At 39.5% G+C, this 20,638-nt stretch overlaps 1 protein-coding gene across 7 annotated transcripts in view; it reads left to right on the forward strand.

Moving 5' to 3' along the window:
• Window positions 1–20,638, forward strand: part of ST7 (suppression of tumorigenicity 7) — a 313,492-nt gene that overhangs the window by 263,965 nt on the left and 28,889 nt on the right. For all 7 annotated transcript variants that reach the window (XM_053608647.1, XM_053608652.1, XM_053608648.1 and 4 more), the window contains 2 exons: window positions 11,293–11,365; window positions 12,819–12,921. In XM_053608647.1, coding sequence (XP_053464622.1) covers window positions 11,293–11,365; window positions 12,819–12,921 — 176 coding nt within the window. The remainder of the gene's footprint in view (window positions 1–11,292; window positions 11,366–12,818; window positions 12,922–20,638) is intronic.

Below are 20,638 nucleotides of genomic sequence, written 5' to 3' on the forward strand. Positions count from 1 at the left end.
GTTTGAATGACCATTTTTTCTTCATGTTTATTATGGGAAAACCATAAAATTTTTATATCTGGCTCGGGTGCCATGCAGCTGCGGGTCTCTTGCCTTGATTGGCGCTCCCAGGCCTGTCCCAGGCCTTCACCCCTTCCCTGCAGCCGGAGGAGTCTGCGCCGCTCTGCTGCCACCAGGGCCTTCGCACCCCACCATGCCAGTTTGAACCTCCACTGCCTCAATCAGATTCCGAATGTCAAAAAGCAGAGGGTCTATCTGATGAATTTGAGGAAATCGGGAACTTTGGGCAAGCCAGGGTAAACATCTAGGAGCAGAATTGCTGGGTCGTGTAGTAGCAATGTGGTTGGAACTGAAGACCACTATCCTATATGAAGTATCTCAAGAATGTAAAAACACCACATGTAGCGGCGCCCACACCTCCATAAGAGCTGCGCCGCAATAAGCGATCTGCCCCCGCCCAGACTCTGGTAAGAGCTGCGCACGCTGGGCTGAGCACGCCCTGACCAGGAACTCTGGGAGTCGCGCAACCCCGCGTCCTCCCTCCTGTACCCCTCCTGCCTCCATAATAGCCTGCTCGTCTGCCCAGGGACTCTGGTAGCCGTGTGCCCTCCGGAGCCCTCCTGCCTCTGTGCAGAGCCCTTCTCCTGCCCAGAGACTGCTGGAGCATTGGGCTCTCTGAGCCAAAGTCACTAGGTGCCAGGCACTCCCAGAACCGTGTGCACCCACGCCCCCCACCCCCCAGTGCTGGATCTGGGTGTGTCACACTCTGGAGCTCCTCCCACAACCAGAGCTCCCTGGCTGGGGCAGCCCAGAGGAGCTACACAGGGTCACTCCCTACAAAGATCCAGCAACAATAGAGTGATCCCGCTGGGGTCTAATCTTGGAGAGGCACCTCCCCAACTCTGAGGACAGCTAGAGGCAACGGTGAAAAAACAATCATGAGGTGAAATCAATGGATAAACTCTGGCAATATGAATAATCAGAGTAGATCAACTCCCCCGAGGATCAATGGGGCAGACACAGCACAAGATCCAATGCACAAACAAATAGCTGAGATGTCAGAAATCGAATTCAGAATCTGGATAGCAAATAAGATCGAACTAGAATTCCAAGCAGTAACCCAAAAGATATCTCAAGAATTCAACGAGTTCAAAGACCAAATGACCAAAGATTTTGACACATTGAGACAAGAAGTTGCAGCCCTCAAAGAGCTGAGAAACACAGTCGAATCCCTCAATAACAGAATGGAGCAAGCAGAGGAAGGGATTTCTGACATTGAAGACAAAGCTTTTGAATGCTCCCAAACTCTCAAAGAAGAAGAGAAATGGAAGGCAAAAACAGATCACTCTCTCCGAGAGCTCTGGGATAATTCAAAGAAAACCAATATTTGTCTTATAGGGATCCCTGAAAGCGACGAAGTGGCTTCATAAAGCACAGAGTCTCTGCTACATGAGATTATGAAAGAGAACTTTCCAGACATGCCAAGAGATTCTGAAATTCAGATAGCAATTTCAGAACTCCAGCATGACTCAACCCAAATAAGACATCCCCCAGACACATCATAATCAATTTCACTAAAGTTAATATGAAGGAGAAAATTCTGAAAGCAGCCAGATGAAAGAAAACCATTATCTACAAGGGAAAGAATATTAGAATAACTGCAGATCTCTCTGCTGAAACCTTTCAAGCTAGAAGAGGATGCTCACTGACTTTCAATCTCCTAAAACAAAATAACTTTCAACCCAGGATCCTGTATCCAGCTAAACTGAGTTTCATTTATGACGGTGAAATTAAATACTTTAACGACATTCACATGTTGAAGAAATTTGCCATAACTAAACCAGCTCTCCAGGATATTCTCAGAAATATCCTCCATAAAGACCAGTGTAATCCTCCACCACAAAAGTAAACCCACCCAGAACATTTTGATCAAATTCCAACTTCCACAGTCGCAAAAGGATTAAAAATGTCCACCGGACCCCCAAAAGGCTTATTAATATTCTCAATTAATGTGAATGGTTTAAATTGTCCACTAAAGAGGCACAGATTGGCTGACTGGATACAAAAACTCAAGCCCGATATCTGCTGCATACAAGAATCTCATCCTACATTAAAAGACAAATATAGACTCAAGGTGAAGGGACGGTCATCTATACTCCAGGCAAATGGAAAGCAGAAAAAAGCAGGTGTTGCAATCCTATTCGCAGACGCAATAGGCTTTAAACCAACCAAAATAAGTAAGGATAAGGATGGACACTTCATATTTGTTAAAGGCAATACTCAATATGATGAGATTTCAATTATTAATATTTATGCACCCAACCAGAATGCACCTCAATTTATAACAGAAACTCTAACAGACATGAGCAACTTGATTTCCTCCAGTTCCATAGTAGTTGGAGATTTTAACACCCCTTTAGCAATGCTGGATAGATCCTCCAAAAAGAAGCTAAGCAAAGAAATTTTAGATTTAAACTTAACCATTCAACATCTGGACTTAACAGACATCTACAGAACATTTCATCCCAACAAAACTGAATACACGTTCTTCTCATCAGCCCATGGAACATACTCCAAAATTGACCACATCCTCGGCCACAAATCCAACCTCAGCAAATTTAAAAAAATAGAAATTATTCCTTGCATCTTCTCAGATCATCATGGAATAAAAGTTGAACTCAATAACAACAGGAATCTGCATACCTATACAAAAACTTGGAAGCTAAATAACGTTATGCTGAAGGATAGATGGGTTATAGATGAGATTAAGAAGGAAATCACCAAATTTTTGGAACAAAACAACAATGAAGACACAAATTATCAGAACCTCTGGAATACTGCAAAGGCAATCCTAAGAGGGAAATTTGTAGCACTGCAGGCCTTCCTCAAGAAAATGGAAAGAAAGGAAATTAATAACTTAATGGGACATCTCAAGCAACTGGAGAAGGAAGAACTTTCCAACCCCAAACCCAGCAGAAGAAAAGAAATAACCAAAATCAGAGCAGAATTAAATGAAATTGAAAACAAAAGAATTATACAACAGATCAATAAATCTGAAAGTTGGTTTTTTGAAAAGATCAATAAAGTAGATAAACCTTTGGCCAACCTAACCAGGAAAAAAAGAGTAAAATCTCTAATCTCATCAATCACAAATGACAAAGATGAAATGACAACAGACCCCTCAGAAATTCAAAAAATCCTTAACAAATATTACAAGAAACTCTACTCTCAGAAATACGAAAATCTGAAAGAAATCGACCAATACTTGGAAGTACACCACCTACCAAGACTTAGCCAGAATGAAGTGGAAATGTTGAAGAGGCCTATATCAAGTTCTGAAATAGCATCAACTATACAAAATCTCCCTAAAAAGAAAAGCCCAGGACCAGATGGCTTCACATCAGAATTCTACCAAACCTTTAAAGAAGAACTAGTACCTATATTACTAAACCTCTTCCAAAATATAGGAAAAGAAGGAATACCATGCAACACATTCTACGAAGCTAACATCACCTTGATTCCTAAACCAGGGAAAGACCCAACAAGAAAAGAAAATATTAGACCAATATCAGTAATTAATATTGATACAAAAATATTCAATAAGATCCTAACAAGCAGAATCCAACAACACATCAAAAACATTATACACCATGACTAAGTGGGATTTATCTCAAGGCTGGTTCAACATATGTAAATCTATAAATGTAATTCAGCACATAAACTAAAAAATAAAGACCATATGATTCTCTCAATTGATGCAGAAAAAGCTTTTGATAATATCCAGCATCCCTTCATGATCAGAACACTTAAGAAAATCGGTAGAGAAGGGACATTTCTTAAATGAATAGAGGCCATCTACAGCAAATCCACAGCTAATATCGTATTGAATGGAGTTAAATTGAAATCATTTCCACTTAGATCAGGAACCAGGCAAGGTTGCCCATTGTCTCCATTGCTCTTTAACATTATAATGCAAGTTTTAGCCATTGCAATTAGGGAAGAAAAGGTGATCAAGGGTATCCACATAGGATCAGAAGAGATCAAACTTTCACTCTTTGCAGATGATATGATTGTATATGTGGAAAACACTAGGGATTCTACTATAAAACTTTTAGAAGTGATCAAGGAATACAGCAATGTCTCAGGCTACAAAATCAACACCCATTAATCTGTAGCCTTTATATATACCAACAATAACCAAGCCGAAAAAACAGTCAAGGACTCTATTCCTTTTACAGTAGTGCCAAAGAAGATGAAATATTTGGGAGTATACCTAACAGAGGAAGTGAAAGATCTCTATAAAGAGAACTATGAAACTTTAAGAAAAGAAATAGCTAAAGATGTTAACAAATGGAAAAACATACCATGCTCATGGCTGGGAAGAATCAACATTGTTAAAATGTCTATACTACCCAAAGCAATATAGAATTTTAATGCAATTTAAATTTAATGCAATTATTAAAGCTCCATTGTCATATTTTAAAAACCTTGAAAAAATAATACTTTGTTTTATATGGAATCAGATAAAACCTTGAATAGCCAAAACACTACTCAGCAATAAAAACAAAGCAGAAGGAATCATGCTACCAGACCTCAGACTGTAGTATAAATCGATAGTGATCAAAACAGCATCGTACTGGCACAAAAACAGAGAAGTAGATGTCTGGAACAATGGAACCAAGAGATGAATCCAGCTACTTACCGTTATTTGATCTTTGACAAGACAATTAAAAACATTCAGGGGGGAAAAGATTCCCTATTTAACAAATGGTGCTGGGTAAACTGGCTGGCAACCTGTAGAAGATTGAAAGTAGACCCACACTTTTCACCATTAACTAAGATAGACTCTCACTGGATAAAAGATTTAAACTTAAGACATGAAACTATAAAAATACTTAAAGAAAGTGCAGGGAAAACTCTTGAAGGAATCGGCCTGGGTGAATACTTTATGAGGAGGACTCCCCAGGCAACTGAAGCAGTATCAAAAATACATTACTGGGACCTGATCAAACTAAAAAGCTTCTGCACAGCCAAGAACATAGTAAGTAAAGCAAGCAGACAGCCCTCAGAATGGGAGAAAATATTTGCAGGTTATACCTCCGATAAAGGTTTAATAACCAGAAACCACAGAGAACTCAAACGTGTTAGCAAGAAAAGAACACGTGATCCCATCTCAGGGTGGGCAAAGGACTTGAAGAGAAACTTCTCTAAAGAAGACAGATACACGATCTACAAACACATGATAAAAAGCTCATCATCCTTAATCATCAGAGAAATGCAAATCAAAACTACTTTGAGATATCACCTAACCCCAGTAAGAGTAGCCCACATAACAAAATCCCAAAACCAGAGATGTTGGCATGGATGTGGAGAAAAGGGCACACTTCTACACAGCTGGTGGGAATGCACACTAATACGTTCCTTTTGGAATGATGTTTGGAGAATACTTAGAGATCTAAAAATAGACCTGCCATTGGATCCTATAATTCCTCTACTAGGTATATACCCAGAAGACCAAAAATCACAATATAACAAAGACATCTGTACCAGAATGTTTATTGCAGCCCAATTCATAATCCTTAAGTCATGGAAGAAGCCCAAGTGCCCATCAACCCACGAATGGACTAGCAAATTGTGGTACATGTACACCATGGAATATTATGCAGCCTTAAAGAAAGATGTTTACATGGATGGAGCTGGAACATATTCTTCTTAGCAAAGTATCTCAGGAATGGAAGAAAAAGTATCCAATGTTCTCAGCTCTACTATGAAGCTAATTTATAGCTTTCACATGAATGTTATAACCCAACTATAGCACAAGAATATGGGGAAAGGGCCAAGGGAAGGGAAGGGAGGGGGGAGGTTATGGTGGAGGGAAGGTAATAGGTGGGGCCACACCTACAGTGCATCTTAGAATGGGTACAGGCAAAACTTACTAAATGCAGAATACAAATGTCTACATACAATAACTAAGAAAATGCCATGAAGGCTAAGTTGAACAGTTTGGTGAGATTATTTCAGATTGTATGTGAAACCAGCACCTTGTACCCCTTGATTGCACTAATGTACATAGCTATGATTTAACAATAAAAAAAAATAAAAACAATAAAAAAATTTATATCTTTATTTAAATACAACATTTGATAACATTTTTAATGCTATCCTTTTAGGTAATAGGGAGCAGTGTGGAAATAATACCTAATTAGTAAGTGGCCACATTTATGTCTTTGCAGGCCACAGTAAATTGAGGGTAATCTTACAGTATCCTATTTCCAGATTCTCTCCTTAGTCTTGCCATGGTCAGTAGTTTTTAAATCAGACTTTGGGGACAGCAGCACAGTTAAAAATCATGTGCTCTGGAGACAGTTCATGTTTGTTCTTGCTTTGTGGTACTGGCATATTCCTTAACCATTCTATGCCTCATTTTCCCCATTTATAAATGGAGCTAATAGTCCCATCTCATAGTGTTGCTCTGAGAATTAAATAGGATAATGTGTGTAAGTGATCAACACCAGTGCCTGGCACTTAGGAAACCCTTGGTAAGTGATAGCAGTAATTTTGAAGATGAAAATGACCATTTGTGAAAGAAAATATGGATGGAACAAAGCTGTGGGTGTGGGTGGCAGCTTGAATTAGAAAGTTTAGTATGCTGGAATGACATGCTGAACCCATTCAGATTTAATGGTTTAGATTAATTTTAAGACTTTAAGTTCAATGGAGTCAAATATGTAATCCTGCCTATAGGTTTTGAAAATTTCAAAAAATATTAATAGCTTCCAAAAAAAGATCTGACTTTGGCTGAAATCAATTTGAATAGAATCTGAGCGGGGGTGTTGACTACACAATCATGGGGACAGGCAAGGCGTCCCGGGGGCTCCACCCCAGGGTCACTCTGGCTGGTACTCAGACAGGTGTCGTGGCCGCAGCTCCTCAGACTGCACATTTACCCTGAGCTCCGGGCAGGCTGGGTTCAGGGGAGTTAGAGGATTATTTCCATTTCTAATTATGTTTCAAAATCACCCATGACTCAGTAACAAAAAGGGTTGAGAAGTTCTGAAGACTGTCATTTTGAGGAACTCACGATATTTATCCTGGAAAAGATTGATATAAAGGAAATATTTTGACCATCATAAGGTTTGAAAGACTTACTTGAAAAATAGTCAGATTATGTTTTATTATGGAAGGTGTAAGTGGTTTTTCAATAAGGATTCCTAAAGAGAATAAAGTGGGACAAAATGATAAAAAGGCAATTAAAATACTATGAAGAGGTCAGATTGTTAAGGGAAGACAGCTTCCGAAGACCAAAGAATTATAGGTTATTTAAAAAATATTTTTTATCGAGGTATGTGTCATATATAGTAACATGCACAAATCTTAAGTGTAGAGAGGGATGATTTTTCACTAGTTATACATCTAAGTAACTACCACCCAGATGAAATACAGCACATTACATCATCTCGGAAGGTTTCCTCCTGCCCCCTTCCAGCCAGTAACTGCCCTCCAGCCCGAAAGTAACCACTTTCCTGACCTCTATCACCATATATTAGGTTTGCAAACTTCACTCAGCCACTTTGGAGGACTGTTTAGCAGTTTTCAATGAAATTAAATAAACATCTCTACCTTCTGCTCCAGCAATTCTATTTCCAGTTGCATATCCAAGAGAAATGAGATATGAGATTTGGTTTCTTTAAAAAAGATTACATAGGATGGTCACAGGAGCTTTATCCATCATAGCCCAAAGAGAGCAGACAATCCACATATCCATTATTAGGAGAATATATAAGCATATGATGCGGCCACACCGTGATAGTCTACTCAGCAATGAAAAATAATGAAGGACTGATAGGTGCTACACAAAGACGATCTCGCAACCAACATGGTGCGTGGAAGAAGCCAAACACAAAACAGGACATACCCTGATCCCATTTTTACAAAGTTCAGGATTATAGCTCTTAATGAACGACTTTCATGACAGTTGGATTTCACATGCCTAGCATGGTTGGGGAAACATCTCTCGGAAAAAGATTTGTATGAAACACAAGGTGGCAGAGAAGTGGAAGAAAAATTAAATTAATGCCAGCAGTTCAGCTTGCTTAAGTGGAAAACATTTATTTAACATTCCTTGTTTCTGCAGTGAGTAATGGAATTATGTGAGGTCTCATTATTTCCTTTCCTTTTGTTTCCTCCTTGGATTCTAATTCTTACGAGGATTTTCTGGTAATAATGGTAGCTTACAAAAGACAGAAAGGCATTGCAGAGTCAAAAATCTGTTCGTACAAAACCAGACTAACTTAAGACAATTTTGAGTCACTTCCTCAAAATAAAATTTCTGAACAAAATACAGGCAATATTGGAAAGTAGATGATTTGTTGTTATTCTCTGCTCAAAACTTCTGATACTGTCATTTCCATCACTACTGGTAGCCAGTTTATCTTAGCATTTTATCTGTTTCCTTAGTGATCAAAGCATGAAATCATAGTAGGTGGACAAAACTATAGAGAACAGATTATTGGTCACCAGGAGACATGTGTGAGGAAGGCCAGGGAGGGTGCAGGTGTAAAGGAGGGAGACGAGGGAGTTCTTCAGCAATAACGGAAAAGTTCTGTATCTTCATGGTTGTGGTGGTCCATGAACTTGAATATAGGATAAATGGCATAGACATGCATACTTGAATACATGTAAAAATGGCAAAAAAATGAACAAGGTCTGTAGCTAATGGTACTGAAGTAAAATCCATTTCTTGCTTTTTGTTTTAATGCTACAATTATATAAAATGTTGCTACTGGGGAAATTCACACAGGACTGTATGTACTGTTTTTACAAATTCCTGTAAGTCTCTAAGCCTATAATTATGTCAAACTATTAAGTTTAAAAATTATAATAGGCCACAATAACCAAGCCTCCATCTTTGGGGAAATGAACAAAGTAGTGCTCGCGGGGCAAGCAACCTATAATCACTTGCTTTCTCCTCTGGGTAGTGAGATTTGGCTTTTCTTCACAGTGAGCCAGAGCACCAGCTCCTGCCTCCTCTTTAGATGTTAGACAGTTATTAGATTAAAATATGGTTAACGAGGTGACTGTCCTGTAGCAGGCACTCTGCAAATGGAACACACCAACATTCACAAGGGTATGTGAGTCTCTAATAGATCCGCAGGCTGACCGCACTTCATATGACCAGTTCTACCTTTGCCTGTGCTGTCTGTGTTTGTTATTTGCCCGTGAACTTGCTTCAATTTATGCAACAGAATTCTTCCTTCTAGCATCTTTGTTATCTTTTAAAAATTCAGTTACAAGTATATCATAAGAAGCTTTGGAAAAACAGTTAAACAGCATGAAAAAAAAATGCCTAGAATCCTGCCACCCGAAGCAAACACTTTTGATGCTTTATTCCCTCATATCGTCAGCGGCGCCCCACCCCGACCCCCTGCAGCAGATATCTGAAACCACGGGTCGTACGGAATCCTATGAACTTAAAAAAATTCTGTGGATGTGTGCCTTCTCGTTCCACTTATCATACCCACTGTGGCCATAACCTTCGCAGTTTGATGTGCAGCAGCAAAACTAGCACAGATTTCTTTTCCTTTGTTCACAATATCTTGAGTAGATTCATTCTTACAGGTAGATCTTAGCAACGTTGGTATACGATTTTTTCCTTCTTATTGAGTCAAGAACTTTCACCTTTTCATTTAAATGAAGCACTTTACGGCTTCTCATTGGTATATCGGAATTGCCAGCATCTCTGTTCTTGAACTCTGAGGCCGTTGTGAAGTAAAATACGAGTGACTTGAACACAGCACTGCAATACCACGGGAGTCTGATACCCAGGATGGCTATAGAGTGACGGTTGGGCGGGTGGTGTCTACAGCATGGAGATGCTGGACAAAAGCAGGCGTCACATCCCAGGCATGATTCACGTCATGCCACAATACTCAGAATAGCATGCCATTTAATATTTGTAAAGTATCTCTGGGATTTTCCATTTAATATTTTCCAACCACGATTGACTATGGATAACTGAAGCTTCAGATAAGGAGGGAGGGGCATCTTCCTGTACTTGCACTGTATTATCCCAATCTTTTTATCTTTGTGTATATAAATGATTCTAAAAATGAATATTAAATCATACTTTTTAAAATTTTATTTTACTTATTGATGTCTGCATACTACATTGCCCCCAGATCATTCACTTCCATCATGTTATTTAATGACTACTTGGAATTGCACCCTGTGAATGTCCAGTCAATGAACCAATCTCCTGTGGTTGGACAATGGGCTAATTTCCAGTTTTCCTTCTTTAGAAACAATCTCATGATGAACAATTTTTGTTCATATTCAGAATTATCTCCTTGGGATAAAGTTTTAGGAGTGGAATTTCTAGATAGGTAAACTATAAAGGCTTTCCATTTACATTGCCAAAGTCCTTTGCAGAAGAATAAGCATCCTTTTAAAGAATGAAACTTGTAAACCAGAAACTATTTCAACAAGATACTCTATGTGAAGGGAAATTTTTAGTATCAGTTTCTTCAGAGTGATTCATCCCTCCTTAGAGCCAAATTGCCATTACCAAATAGATGTAATGTTTTCACAGAATTAAAATAAAAACATTGAAAATGTCTATATGAACAAGTGATGCTGAAATATTTTGCTACTTTTTATTTTTGTTAAACAGTGAGACTAAAATGACTTACTAGCAGAAAAAGATAGGAATTAGAATGAGCATCTACTAACAGGGAGCATTTTTAATAAGCACTACTAACAACTGAATGAGAACGTCTGGAAAGTTAACACAAAGGAACTCTAGTTTCAATCTTACCACTGAAGAATTATTTATTAACCATGTGGGCTTTTAAAAAAATTAGGTATTTTGTTCCTCCCAGTAGCATTTCATAATGCCTGCTGAGAAGTTTTTATAAGTGACCAAGCGGTCCAGTTAGCCTATCATGTGAAGGGCACCCATGTAATATCTAAATTTATGTATTTAGAGCTATACTCTGTTTAAATAGACTCAGCACATGAAAATTCATATTTTAAAGAGACATAGAAGACAATTGCTGAAGAGGCAGCTGGGTGGATTAAAAAAAAAATATGTGCAAAAACACAAATTACCCTTAGTTCTACATATCACCTTGATACCCTAAGGAATAGCTGAAGCTCTTGTGAAATGTAATGTGTTAACATATTTTTAATTTGTGCTTTCTTGGACTTAGATGATTAAAATGTGAGTGTTTTGGAAATTATTGCTCTTTGTTACTGCAGACTTACAAGAGTCCCTACTTTGTTTTTTGTTTGCAGATATAAGCTTACCAAAGTCGGCAACCATATGCTACACAGCTGCCTTGCTCAAAGCGAGAGCTGTCTCTGACAAGTAAGTGAATAGAAACTTGTGTGTTTCTGAATGCCTGACTGTACTTACAGAGATGTGTTGCCTCTGAGGGCTTCTCTGGAAGTTTCTCTTAGTCTATGAAACCCCTGCTTATAAGCATGCATCTTCCAAAACCTGCTGATCTTTTCTTTCACTACTAGGAGGGAAGATATATCCCCAGGTATTGTAAGGGTGAATGGGTTCCTAAAGAGGGATTTATGTGAAATTTCATGCCTCTGAGGTGACTTTCCTTTTTTTTGTCAGACAGTGGATACCAAAAGGCCTGCTTAGGACTTACACAAAATGCCATCATTTTATTCATTTTTTGCACAGTCCTCTTCTGTCAGCAGTCCACAACTGGGAAGTAGTCACACAGACATGGAATGTGGCAGAGGAGATGGTCGCCTCACATTCTCCATGTCTCACAGATCCCAGATCAGCTTCCCACCAAGGGTGTGTTTACTTTGAGTTGCCCTTTCAATGGGACATTTGCCCATTTGATTCAGGCAGGTGACTATGGCACATAGAATTTTCATAGCATCCCAGGATGCCTGGCAAGTGAAAGAGCATACGGTTGGCTTAACTGTTTTTGACTTCCTGAACATTGACACTTCCCCGATACAGTCCCTCTGTAGCATCAAAAAGCAGAGAACAGGAAAACAGTCTCTGCTGTGTCAGACAGGTTTGCTGTTTAGTGTGTGTGCACTTCAAGACCGAAGTAATTTTCTTTCATTCTTTTTTTATCCTGTAGATCGCCAGTACCTACTGCAACATCTTTTCTCCCTACACAGCGACTCCAGCTTGGGAGGGCAGGGCCAGGGTTGTCACAGCTTCCCCTGTGGTGTCTGCCTGCCAAGCACAGCTCTGGAGTTAGCCCTGGGTGTGAGGTGAGAAAGAGATTGCATGGTCTGGTTTTTTTCATTCCCTTGGGCAGGTGTCTTGCCCGCAGTTGGGGCCTGCACACCCCCCTGCCGGAACAGCCCCAGGCAGGCTCGCCTGCTGCTGAAGCTGCCATGTCTTAACCCTCCATCTCAGCACTGACATCGGGTGGGAGCCTCCTTTAAAATTCTCCCCAGGTCTGTTTTTAACCAAGTGCGCTCTTCTGTAACCTAGTTTTCTCTTTTTCCTACACTGTCTGCCCTTGTCAGTCCTACCCCTTCCTCCCACCTAAGCAGGTACCTCGTAGAAAATTTAGATTAGCTATTTAGACAGAGAGATTGACAGCTGAATGTAATTCCCGCCGCGATTAGATGCAAGCACGCTTTCTGCTTCTGCTGGGGTTCTTGTTGGCCTTGGTCTGAGGGGTCACTCAGAGGTCCCACATGGTGGGAGTTTGGAGAGCTTGTGCCCCTGGCTCACTGTGGTTTGATGGGCCCTTGACGTGTAGATGCCTTTTCAGGTTGACGCCCCAGCAGTGGTCCCAACTGTGGATGGTGTTTGTCTTTCTGCTTTCCAGATTCTCTCCTGAGGCTGCATCTCGGCGGGGGCTGAGCACAGCGGAGATGAATGCTGTAGAGGCCATTCACAGAGCTGTAGAATTCAATCCTCATGTGCCAAAAGTGAGTCTTATCATAGTGGCTAAAGCCTTCACTGACCACAATGTCATTTCTTGAACATGCTCCGTTACGAAAAAATGAATTGCAACCAACAAATGTTGCAGCCCTGCATAATCTATGGTTTTAGCCTCATTTTAAGCAAAAGCTACACTCAAGAGGCTTTGGGGATGATTTTCAGATTTCACATAATAAGGGTAAATGGATAGATCTTGCTTAGGCAGGCCATGTGAGGAAGTCTGAAATTGGCAAAATGTGGAGATCCCAAGAGTGTGGATACATTGGACAGGAATTTCATACCAGTTATGGTTTTATGTAGACCAAACTTGGTAAACTTTGTTGTGAATAAAACTGATAAAAAAAATACCAACTAATGTGACATTCCAGGTCTCTTTAAATACATGATAGGTAATCAGTCCTGGCAAGAAAATAATAGAGAAAACCTCAAAGTATGAAGTATTTTGATTTGTGTCATTTTAATAGGTATATAGAGTAGAAAATATTTGTCTTAGTTGTAACCACATGATTGACCAGTTTATAAATACCCAGTATTTCCCATATGTTTTTTCTGAAGTTGATTTTAAGGGAATCAAATCAGGGAATAGGAGATTTCTATAATCTTTAATTTAGGAGACGAATGCAAAGTTATGACTTGAGTCCCTGCTGTGTGATAGGCACACCCCTGAAGGCCACATCCAATCTCACTATTAAGCACACTTTGAACTCTAAGAAACTTCCTGCAGTTCACATCAGGTATTACAAGGCGTTAACTTCCTTGGCAAAGTATCAGATGAAGACTTATTGGTGGGAAATGACAAAGGAAGGCTGTTTCACTTGTGGCATTGTAGTACTCTAACAAAAGGATGGGTGTGTGTGTGTGTGTGTCTGTGAAATGACTTATGGACTTACCTACTTTATTTTGTTGATATCCAGAGTAACAGAGGTAAGTGACATAATATTATTCCTGGGGCTTTCCTCAAGTCAAGTTTACCTTTTCACTTAACAGGAAATTAAAGGGTGCTGCTCAGTGCCACATTTGAATAAGGATGCATTTATGTTCTTGTGGGTAATGACTGCTGTTGTATCTGTAGACTATGTATTGTATATATGGTACTATTATTATTTCTCCTCATATAATTTTTTTGCCTAAGCTAAAAATGTTTATTCAACTTTGATTAAATTTTAAAATTAATCATGACAATATTTATCCTGAACTACAGTAAACTGAGGTCATTCATCAGTATTTATTGAATGCCATTCTCTAACTACAGAGCTATTCTCTGAACATAAATACAGCTCTTTTACAAGTGGTGTTGAACAACAGCGTCCTGGATTCTGAGGCATAAAACATATGTTCCAAGTTCTTCTGGCTCTGTCATGTATCAGCCACAGGACCTTGGGCTTAACACTTCTGAACTCAAATTTTCCCCCTCATCTTTAAGTAAAAATATACGTCCTGTCTATCTTCTGTGATAATCAAATGAGATAGTACATTTGAAGTTCTTTTGAGATAGTACATTTGAAGTTCTTTTGAGATAGTACATTTGAAGTTCTTTGAAATCACTTGAACACCACATATTTGTAAGTTATTAAAAGTATTATTGACATTTGATTTGCTGGGGAGCTCCTCATGTCTAGGAATCACATGGTAACATTTCCAGTTGTTGTAACTAGAGCTTGATAACCCTGGAGCACAAGACAGAAAATCAGTCCAGTATTTGTTGGTTAGATATTTTGTTTGATAATGGTGTGAAATGGTTAATTTAGCCTTTAGAAGAATATTGCAAGCCCTAAGAAAATGTTTAAGGCAGCCATGGAAAAAGTTGATGCAGTAAACTAGCACTACAGAATAAATAACATTCTAAAAGTGAACCATTCAGAATATTTGATTGTGTTCTTTCTAATCACGAACCTGAGAGAAGGTAGGGTCAGTACCTAGGTAAACCCTCTCCTTTGTTTTGCTTCGTTGGTGATTCTGCTGAGGGGGCATCTCTCTCCTCGTCCTCTTCTCTGTTGACATTTCCATGGAGAAAGGACCCTGTGAGTCACTGGCCCCACCTGTTCAGAATTAGCCACAAACCTCTGATAACTGTATACTATCTGTAGCGTGTGCTAAACATCTTTTACACATACCTGCTGTTTATTGGCCTGCACAAACACAAATTGGTGATGCTTTGCAGAATATGAAACATCAATAATGGTTATAAACTTTTAGACTTTTTGTGTAAGAAGGGGTCTTAAATACTGTCAAGGTTACCCTCCCATTCTAAGCTTGACTCTCTCCTCGTAGTGATATTATGACCATTATTTTTATTATTGGTTTCTTTTGAATGTTTATATGCCAAGCACAGTGCTTACTAAACTACATATACCCTCTCCTTTGTTCATCACCACAACACTGTGAGGTGTATTATATTATCCCCGTTACCCAGATGAGCGTACTGAAAGCTTGGAGAGGTTAAGTAATGTGCTTATGATCATACAAATGATAAATAACAGGGGGCGGCGCCTGTGGCTCAAAAGAGTAGGGCGCTGGCCCCATATGCCGGAGATGGAGGGTTCAAACCCAGTCCCGGCCAAAAACTGCAAAAAATAAAAAATAAATAATAGGAGAGCTAACCTTTTTTCTTCTCTGCCATAAACTGGAAGAATAAGAATTGCCTTGGACCACACATTAAATATACAAACACTAATGAAAGCTGATGAGCAAATAAAGAAAAAAAGTCCATGTGGACTTTCTGTATTATCAGACACTACAGATAGGAAAACAGTCCTTAAATGATCAGCATGCAGCCCATGGACGGCAGGGTGGATACTCTTGGAACCCATTCTGTTAACTACTCTTAAATACTGCCCTCCACTGCCTCCCAGATGCCACTAGGGGGCAGACCAGCTGAGGCTTGAACCCTTCCATGATGGCAGGCACATTGCTTCCCAAGGCATTTAGTTTCTTAACAATTCAGATTTCTTCAAGATATAATCATATCCGAAACATGCCCAAGAGTTCTTTTTCTCTATCACAGGAAGTTGTCAGTGTAACACAGCAGGAATTTTCAGTATCTAATCCTATTTTACCCAATTAATGATAGTCTGCTCAGAGAGAGGAAAAAAAATACCAAGTATAATAGCTGAGAACCGTCTTCCGTAAATTTCCATCTTACCTTTATCTGGTATCCCATTAAACAAAGGTACATAGGTGCTACTTCACCATCCAATGATGAGTATTAGTTATTTCCCCTGGGAGGCTTACTCTTAGGAACTTTCTTCACCTGCAAACATGAGGAGTTAGGGAGTAAGAGTTGCTCCTGACCTCACCATAGAACTAGGAATAAACAGAAGCAGTGAAAAGACACTGATCTGTATTCTGCAGGAGAGCTCCTTGAGTAGTCAGAACGATGCTAACTGCTAGCATCTGTGTCCCCACCTCCCACAGAAGGGGGTATAAATTCCTTGGTAGATTCTTAAAGACTCTTCCTAGTCTGACCAAACTTGTTTTTCATTTTTTCCATCTCCTTCTGACAATCTGTGCATCATTCCAGAAACATCTTCCTCCCTTTCCCTCTTTGCTTCTAATCCTACTCATCCTTCACCCCAGCAGGACTAATAGTCACCACCAGGAAGCCTGTTCCTCCTCATCAGACTAGTCCCTCGCCTCTCTGGTTTCTCACTAGAGTGCATTGATTATGAACTTGCCATTTACCCCTTTTTGAGGATAATTGGAGGTATTAATGAAGATGGTGATTTTCAAGAATCAAACACACAGTTCAAGAAGGCAGAGAAGTCCATTAGGGGATGCTTTTCCATTTAATGGGATTAAAATAGAAGCTTTGCATTTAAAGTATTTTCTATTTTTAAAAGAAAATTTCACTCATGATGCTGGACAAATGAAGAACTACTTTCATCCTGGTTGTATACCTTCATCTCTACATTCCTCTAGTTTATTGGATTTGTGCCCTTTTTCCTGCAACTGTGATCCCCTACTCACCTTGCTCTTTCTCAGCAATTTCCCAGTTTACGTTAAATACACAGACCTGAACTAACTATGCCGTTAGTGCGCCTCCTCTACACTGCAAGCCTATCTCTGGAAGGAGACATGTTTTCATTTTGAAGGATGTTACATTAACTCTTTCAGGGTGCCAAATATAAACGTTCGTTTTCAAAAAAGTTTCAAAAAGAGAGGCTAAATTATTTGTCTGTTATAGGCAGTATTAAATATGCTTGTTCTTCTGTAGTGCGATTATAAAAACAAATTCATTTTAATATTAAAATGTAAAGAAATCATAATATTATTATCTAGTTATATTTAAGACTATTTTCTTCTGGCCCTTTTTCCCATGCATTTTTAATACTTATACTTTAATATTTTAAAAAATTATCATAGATATCTTAACTTGGACTTTATGGTTGAGTATTAGAGGTATATTAATTGTTTCTTGGGGAGTATCATCAGATTTTCAGAGTTCTTAAACTCTTAAACTCTTAGAAGGGTTATCCTCTAACTTAACATTAAAGTTCAAGTCTTTTGTCCGTGTCCCTTCAACTCCCATTAAGACAATCTGTGTAACTGGATACTTCTTTTTTGTGTGTATGTAGTAAAAACCTCATAACTTGAGATCTATCCCCTTACATTATTGTTGACTATATGCACATTGTTGTATAGCAGATCTCTAGAGCTTTTCATCTTGCATGATTGAAACTCTGTTTCTTCCTCCCTACTTCCCACTCTTTCTAGTCTGTAGCAACCACCATTCTACTCTGATTCTATGAGTCTGACTACTTAGGTACCTCATATAAGTGGAATCATGCAGTATTTATTGTTCTGTGACTGGCTTACTTCACTTAGCATAGTGTCTTCAAGATTTGCCCAGGTTGCAGCGTATGAGAGAATTTCCTTCTTTTTTAAGGCCAAGTAATATTCCAGTGTATTATATATCACATTTTCTTTATCCATTTATCCATCCATGGACGCAAAGGTTGTTTCTTCCTCTTGGCTATTGTAAGTAATGCTGCAGTGAAATGGCAGTGCAAATATCTCTTCAAGATCCTGTTTTCACTTCTTTCAAATGGAGACCCAGGAGTGGGATTGCTAGATCATATGATGAAAATTCTATTTTGGATTTGTTTTAAGAAACTTCCATACTGTTTTCCTTAGTGGCTGCATTATTTTACATTTCCACCCAAAGTGCGCAAGGTTCCAAGTTTTCCACAAACTTGCCAACATCTCTTGTTTTCTTATTGGTGGCCATCCTAATAAATGTAAGGTAAAATTGTTTGTGGTTTTTATTTGCATTTATGTGATTATTAGTGAGTTAAGCATATTTTCATATACCAGTTGGCCATTTGTGTATCTACTATGAAGAAATGTCAGTGTATGGCCTATGACCATTTGGGGCTATTTTTGCTATTCAGTTGTAAGAGTTCCTTATATGTGTGTATTGTCCATGTTAGCCCTTTATCAGATATGTGATTCGCAGACATTTTCTCCTCTTCCACAGCTTGCCTTTTCACTCTGTTAGCTGTTTCGCTATATGGAGGTTTTTCAGTTTGATGTAGGCCTGCTTGTCTGTTTACTTTTGTTGCTTGTGCTTTGGTGTCATATCCAAGAAGTCATTCCCCAAACCAGTATCATGAAGCTTTTCCTCTAAGAGTTTTATAGTTTCAGGTGTTATATTTAAGTCTCTAATGCATTTGAGTTGATTTCCATGGATGGTATACAAGAAGGGTCCAGTTACATTCTTTTAGATGTGGACACTCAGTTTGCCCACCACCTTTTGTTGAAGAGAATGATCCACTTCTTGAGTCTTCATTGTAGATATCAGGCTGACAGTATAGGTCAACTTCTGTCATGAACCTATTTGGGCATAAATATTTCTTAGTCATTATGATTATTTCCTTAGGGTAGATTTACAGAAGGAGAATTACGGAGTCACGTGTGGAAGCACTTTGAGGTTCTTTGTATTTGTTGCCAAACTGTTTATCAAAAAAAATGTAGCAGTTTGCACTCACATCAGCAGGTGACTTCTTCACCTCCATCAGACCTTTACTGTCACTGAGCATTTATTTAGAAAAAGAAGAAAGAAAAGAGAAGGAAAACAATAAACATTTATGATTGTATCAAGTACAGATGCAATTTGGTTCTTTTAATCTCTGTTTCTTTACTAATAAGGTAAAATGCTATTAGCCATTTATATTTTTTCTTCTCTGAGTTGTCAGACCCTGTTATATAGAATTCCTGTCATTACTGGGATAATACCTTAACTATAATGACAGAGCAGGGGGTCTAAAGGTAGACAGAGCTGTGAATTCTCACTGGAAGGGTCCAAAAGTGTTCAGTATAAAAAAAAAAAATGTGTTCAGAACAATGACTCTCACTACTTCCTGCCCATTGGACCAGAAGGAAGTATGGGAGGGGAGAGTTAATTAGCTTCCTGCCTATCCCCTTTTTGATAAAATGGGGATTAAAAGTAATGGCTTCATAGGGCTGATGACAAGTAAATGCAATCACGTTGTATAACTCATCCAGTACATGCTGAATACGTGTTGGCCCCCTCATCACCTGTTCCCTTTAGTTTTCCACTCTGTTTCTGTGCTTGCAGGCTAGGTGGAAATAGAGGCTGCCTAGAAACATGCATTAGCAGGTACTTCTTGGGCCACCCTAGCCTGAAGAAGGCCAACCAGAGAGTGTAACAGTGGCACCACAATGCCTCTCACCTTGAGTACCCTCAGGGTCCCCCAGGCCTTCAGATTTGAGGGGAGGCTCTAGCATGTTCTGGCTGCAACTGTTGTCTTCAGGGATTCTACAGCTTATAGCTGGTTGGTAAGTTCTGTCTTTGTGGCTGGTTAAGAGTTGCCATTTCTGACCTATGTCTTATATTCTTGTTCTGAGCATAGAACCGTCCCTGCTGTCTGCCACCCCATTCCACCAGGTCCTTGGCCCCACACAGCACTCCTGTCTGGGGTGAAACTTATCCTACTCAGGCCCCTTCCCCTCCTCCTCCCTTTGTCCCTCTCCCACCTTCTAAGGTAGAATAGGCCTGTAAGGTAGTTCTGGGCATGAATGATGTTGCTGCATAAGCCAGCCATGCCTTTTCCACTTTCATTATCCATTCTTTACAAAGGCAGGGTGTCCCCCCAGCCATGGAGGCCCAGGATTCCCCTTTTCACCATGCTGTAACTCAAATTTACCTTTCTCAGTAAGCAGAAGGTATAGGGCTACCTTCACATTCCCTTACACAAACATGCATACACACACACACACACACACACACACACACACACACACTGAACTCATCATTTTCTCCCCCAGCAATATGTTTCCAGATTCTATTAAGTTTTCACTCTTTCTCAAGCTTTTCTTCTTCGGCCTATAAAAAACAAGCAGTTATTTGTTTCATTCCCAGGGGCTGTTGGAGTGACCTCCACTACTCACCCCCAGGGAAAGACAAGGAGTAGTCTGTCTGTGTACAGAAGACCCAAACCTCCCACTGTACTCTGAAAACCTTGGACACAGTAGTCCCCCAAATTGAGCCTTGGCTGATAGGAAAGTCTGACCTGGTCAGAATCCTCAAGGAGGGCTCCCCAAGTCTCCAGTCCTCTTCACCACCAGGCACAATGCCCCTGTGGCCAATTTGTGCTTAAACCACCACAGTAGCTTAGCTTTTACTTCTGCGAAAACAAAATCTTTTTGTTTTCTTGTAAGCCAATTTTCTTTTTCTCTTTCTAA

Source organism: Nycticebus coucang, chromosome 11 (genome assembly GCF_027406575.1).
Source record: "Nycticebus coucang isolate mNycCou1 chromosome 11, mNycCou1.pri, whole genome shotgun sequence".
In the NCBI taxonomy this organism is placed as follows: Eukaryota; Metazoa; Chordata; class Mammalia; order Primates; family Lorisidae; genus Nycticebus; species Nycticebus coucang.